The following is a 6,015-nucleotide window of genomic DNA, read 5'->3' on the forward strand; positions in this document are numbered from 1 at the left end:
CTGTGTATAGGTCTAAGTATCTACAGTCTACTGTATTTAACAGTTCAAAAGCAGTTCCTGCACGCAGAGCCAAGCATACTGTACTGAACATGACACTTGTTAATTTGTCCTAGCGCAGCTTTTGTGACAGACTCCTAATAGGGAAGCATTTAAATGTTTATCTTCGGGTTAATTATTCATTACTTACTGGTATTTGCATGTAAAAAGCCACCATACTGATGCATAAATATTAAGTAGAAGTGCATGGTGACATTTAAACTAGCTTTTATCTATCCTTTAACAGTACCTTTATAGTGGGCGAGATCAAATAGTCTAGGCTACACACACCCACACACAGCTTACGTTTCTTATTAGCCCAAGCAGTTGTCATTAACCAACTTGATGGATGGCAAATAAAAAAGGTTGAATTCACCCTGTGAAATTAAGGAATTACGTTGTTGCTTAAAAATACTTTTGGCCTCTGATGTACATTACTGCAGTGCTTCTACTTCAGTTTGTTTAAGATGCCGAAGATATGCCCCACTGCGTTGTTGTTGGATATCTTTCAAGTAAATGTTTAAATGAAGCGTCAAAAGGATCATGCCCTAAAATCTGCCCAGATATTTATTTCATTTCCTTCACTGCAGCCTTTTAAGATGTCAAACCTAAGCCAGTTATGTGAAACCTTATTTTAAATCTGTAAATTTGAGCCAGAAGGAAAATAATTTATGTTATTCAGAAGGCTAAACTTGCAATTCTAGCGTTTCCATTCTTCTACAGCAACTGGAGAGAGAAATATTGGATCTCCATATCTCACTGTTGATAAAGTATGTTTGCTGTACCTTAATCATGCTTTGTACTTCTGTGACAGATTCATATACAAGATTCAACGATATGTCTCTGGAGGTTTGGCCAGAAACTGAGTCTGAGCGACAATGACTTAACCCTTTAACTGTGGAATGGGGGACTGGACAGTGAGAAACATCACCTTGGGCAAATCTGAACAGGCTCACTATTCCCAATATAGTGCACTATTTTTAGCCAGTTTTTTGGGCAGAGGTACTGCACTACATACGGAATAGTGTTCCATTTCGGACACATCCCTGGGCAAAAACAAAGAGCCAATGGAACCCAATCGATCTTCTCGAAACGATGGATGTCTGTAAACCTTTGTTAAATCTCTTAAACTGAACCCAAAAGTGCAAGTTGCTACCATTGTCTGTCCCATCTCATGTCTGTGTCAACCCCGTCAGTAGTGCTTCTCCTGCAGGTAGTCTTTCATCTTGTTGGGCAAAGGCAAGTTCTGAATCAGGTCAATCCTGGTGTACTGTCTGATCACGAACCGACATAGGTACTGCAGGGAGCGCACTTGCATAAACCGAGACACGGGATTGGTCAGCCTGACGGGGTAGGTGGCGGACCCTGGTAAGCGAGATCTAGAATAACAGAAGGCTCCGTTCTCCGAATCTTTGATGGAGTATTCAATCAGGTCCACGATGGACGTGTGTCCCTCCACGTCGGGCTGCTCGTAGAAGCTGAAGCGTCCGTTGGAGTGTTCGATGCGGGTGTGGAGGGTCTTGGTCTGGGAGCGGAAACTAAGGCTGAGGAGGTACCTATCGTCCGAGCTGTCCCTGACCAGGAATGAACCGTCGGGCAGGTTGACCAGCTTCTCCTCAGCCTCCCAGCGTGTGATGGGCCCCCAGTACCAACCCTGCCTGGCTAGCTTCTTCAGCTCCTCAGTCAGGCTGGTCACCACCATGGGCCCGCTGCTCTGGACTGAGTCATACACCCGGCTCACGCCCGGAGCAGAGTTAGGGTCAAAGTTCAAGTGGTGCCTCACCCGCTCCGCCACGTGGATGTCCACCCCACTGAACCCGGAGCAAGTCCTGGGGATCTCGTTGCTGGATAGCAGGGGCAGGAGGGGAGAGAGGGGGGGGGGAGGGGGGTGTTGTTGGGCATCGACCCTGTCCCTGGAGCTCTGGAGCATCACCCCATTAGAGCCGATGAGGAGGCCATTCACAGACTCCATGAAGAGGTCCGCCGACAGGTTCAGGTTCATACTCACCAGATCCTGGTCTTCCTGACTCTGGTGGTCAGCGTGGAGGTGGAGAGAGCTACTGTCCGCCTCAGTCACCACCTCCATGGGCAAGGACCCCTCTAGGCAGAAGGAGTGGGAGACAGAGTGGGACCCCTCTGGGTACATTCCCTCCTCTAAAGGCATGGTGTACTGGATGTAGTCCTGCGGCGTGAGGCCCAGGACTACAGGCACGTGTTCGTCAATGTTCAGGTGCAGCTGGTCTCCATTCTGGGGCTGCTGGAGGTTCTTCAGGGACTCGGCCTGCTCCTGGAGGTTCTTCACGGCCTGCTCATGGAAGATGCCCTCCATCTGGAAACCCTGGTGGTGGAAATCCTTCCGCACGCCATTCAGGTTTGGGCTGGGGCTCGGGGAGTGGACCATGGCTTTAGCTTTCACCTCCATCTTGATGCAGGCCTCGTCTGAGTTTACAGGCCGCAGGGGCCAGGGAGAAGGGCTGTAATGGTGGCTGCGGAGGGATGCCGATCGTAACGGCCGCTGGGCCTTGACCTCGTTGAAGCTGATGGGCACAGAGGAGGAGGAAAAGGTATCGTCGTCATCAGCTGACCCCATGGCTGTGGAGCCCCCTTTGACTTTGGCCTTCTGCTTGGCCGACAGCCTCCTCTTCAGAGAACCCATCAGGCTCTCGCTCTTAGAACGGCCCTTGTTGTGTCCCGCCTTATCCTCTTCTTCCACTCCTCCACCACCACCTCCCAGGTCGCAGCCCGCCAGGTCTTTGTTGTAGCAGCCCCCGAAAAGAGCGTCCTCCTTGGAGAAGTCGGCCGCTAGCGAGGGCTGCTGGAGCATGACAAAATCCCCCCCTCCTTCTTCCTTGCCTTTGTTGATGTTGAGGGACTTGCGGATGGTCTTAAGGCTGATTTTCTTCATTCTGAACGGCCCTCCTTGGCAGGGGAGGGGCGTGGGGCATGAGACTTGGACGGGATGGCTGCTCTCCTCCTGGGGTCCTGATGAAGGTGCTGCTATCCACAGAGTCCTCCCATCAGGCTGGAGACAGCTGGTCATATACACTGCACAGCACTCATCCCCTGGGAGGAAACACACATTTAAAAAAAACATTACTGAACAGTTCAACACTTATTTTTTCACAATCTGTTTTTAATAAATAGTCCGTTAGGTACGAGTTTACCTTATCAAATAACTGTGTTTCTATCATTCTTGGATGGGACATTAGGACTACATCTCCTGTACCTAGATTGCATTGGTAAACAATATGCTAATTTGATGCGATGCAGATAATCCTTGTACAACATATGCATGCCTCTACAGACGTTTCAAGACACCCCGATTTACTGATAAGCTTATTCTTATTATTAGAAATGGCAAACAAATCAACTGTACAAAGTGATTACCATTGTATGACTAGAATTGGTGACTCAGTTGGACTAATGTTCCAACAGTTTTCCCTTGCTGTAGAAATAATGTTGAATATGATAGCAATATTATTTGTATTTAAAAATAGACCTACATTTCAATTGAAATACATTCATTTGTACGTAAAACAATGTCTCATAATTGCACCAAACATTAGTGTCTTTAGCAGTAACTTTTTCAGAAAAGTATTTACATCACGTGTAGTGTTCAAACTATTATTGGCAGATTATTATGAGCAGACTGTTAAAAAATGAAATGGTGTTAAGCAAGCTAGAATATTAACAGAACTGATGTTCATAGCTAGTTAGCTAATTTATAGGCCCTTGTCATTGGAAGAAAAAAAACTAGCCAATTGATTACTAAGTTTCTAGCTAACCTTAAAATGTCATGTTTTGACAATAAATATTTGTCATCCGAACAACCACACCTGATAAATCATACGTATTTTCATTGCTAATGACCACTTTGCCAAGTTGGTTGTCTTGCTAAACTGCATGGTCTTGTCTTGCCAGCTGCCAAATTACGAATGCTAGCCAGTTAGTTAACTAGCTAGCTAACTCGTTAGCTACAAAGCTAATAGACCTGGCCAGCTGGGCCTACACTACAGTCTTTGGTTTTGCTGGCCATCTAACGTTAGATTGCTCTTTTTCCATGTTAAGAAAGTAACTATACCGGTCTAATTAATCATAGATCTCCCAAATACTATGACAGTTTCACATTGACAGCTAAATATCAATGTAGTAATGGGTAGTCGAAAATGTTACTGTGTTGACACAGAAACTGAATGTAGATAGCTGTCTGGTCAACTAAGTTAGCTAGCTGGCTAACCTAGCCAGCTAGCTAACTTGGCTGCCTAGATACATGCATTAGCTATTTGAGTCAACGAAACAATCTGTAATATTGTATAGTTGGGTACTTACTTCGTTAGATTGCCATCTGCATTCGTGGTAATGTACACTTTAATTGGGTTTTACCGAAATTTGAAAATTTTAGAAGACAGAACTGAGCTAGCTAGCTAGCTACTTAGCTTAGCCAGTCGGCAAGCTAGCTTAGCAGTCAAAAGCATCTCGTGGAAGGAGCTACCGTATCTAGCTAGCTAGCAAAACAAAATAAAAGTGCGTTGCAATGGTTCCCCCTTTTATCTACGGCTGTTTATATGCTGCATCGTAATTTTTCAACAACAATCTATTTATTTCATTTTTTTCTAATACTTTGTGACGGACTCTTCCTCTCTCCCTTGCCTTTGTTGCTTGTTGAATTGTGGGAGAGCAGGCTGAGAAATACAACGAATCACATCCAAGTTTGAATCCATTCTAAAATTCCCTCAGGACATAGCTGTTGGAGAAATCGTCACAGAATGGTGTGTGTCTGTAATAAAAAAATTATGTCATTCTGTAGGCTTACAGACCAATGAATACAGAATAATGCCGAGATAATGTTATAATGAATGTTATAATTAATTCATTCACTATCTTGGTTAAGCTTTTGGTTGCATCTCTCTCAAGTATCAAGTTCTGTATCTTCTGCATACTTTATCATCTGCCTGGTGGTAGTTTTATTAATTATATATTTTAATTGATAACTGCTGCAGAATTTAGAAGCACTCATAACTTGACCCCATAGTTGTCCGGGGGGCACATTTTGAATAACAGACACTCACAAAGAAGAACTTGGGCAAGTAACCCAATATTGCTAATGCAGTTACCATCTTTTTACAGAGAAATCAGAATCTCAGACAATGTGCAGCCAGCCACCTTTAGCAAGTATCTCATCAATATTCAGAGCAGTGTAAGGCTTGGAAATGGAAATTGAGAGAATGTGAATAAAATATGAATGCTCTTTAGGACAGAAAGGAGGGAAGAAAATTATGTTTTGAGCACAGTGTTATTTTTGGACAGCGTGAAATCAAACAGTAAACTTTAGAAATACACAGTTGTTTTAGGCACAAAGTTGCCCCTTTCACACACACACAATGACATCACTGTCCTCTGAGGGGAGCAGAGGCTCTAGGCTCAGCTTGGCGCGCCATATGAACTCAGCAGTCAAGCTTTCACTGAATTCAGTTTGTGTTTGTACACAGGGGTTGGACATTATTTTTCTGGAGGTGTTGTTCAATATTTAAACTGAAAGGCATCATCCAAGTTTGGTGGACTTTTCGAAAGTACTGTAGTGCATTAATGTGAACTCTCTCTCACACGCGCACACACACACACATCCTTGTTTTACTATCCTTGTGGGGACCAAACAATTTATTCCCATTCAAAATCCTATTTTCCCTAAAGTTAACCCTAACCCTTAACCTTAACCCTAACCTTATCCCCATACCCCTAAGTCCTAACTCTAAACCTAACCCCTAACCCTCAAATCAAATCAAATTGTATTTATCAACTGGCAAGTGTCTTCACTGACATTTTCAACCTGTCCCTGACTGAGTCTGCAATACCAACATGTTTCAAGCAGACAACCATAGTCCCTGTGCCCAAGAACACTAAGGTAACCTGCCTAAATGACCACCGACCCGTAGCACTCACGTCTGTAGCCATGAAGTGCTTTGAAAGGCTGGTCATGGC

At 44.4% G+C, this 6,015-nt stretch overlaps 1 protein-coding gene across 1 annotated transcript; it reads right to left on the bottom strand.

Moving 5' to 3' along the window:
- Window positions 1-580: 580 nt before the first annotated feature.
- LOC311108995 (suppressor of cytokine signaling 6-like) lies at window positions 581-4,729 on the bottom strand. Its single transcript, XM_084151777.1, has 2 exons — window positions 4,366-4,729; window positions 581-3,099 (listed from the first exon to the last, which is right to left on the bottom strand). The coding sequence occupies exon 2, from the start codon at window positions 3,074-3,076 to the stop codon at window positions 1,229-1,231; it is 1,848 nt and encodes a 615-aa protein (XP_084007903.1). The 5' UTR covers window positions 3,077-3,099; window positions 4,366-4,729; the 3' UTR covers window positions 581-1,228.
- Window positions 4,730-6,015: the final 1,286 nt, after the last annotated feature.

Source organism: Coregonus lavaretus (genome assembly GCF_964263955.1).
Source record: "Coregonus lavaretus genome assembly, chromosome: 34".
NCBI lineage: Eukaryota > Metazoa > Chordata > Actinopteri > Salmoniformes > Salmonidae > Coregonus > Coregonus lavaretus.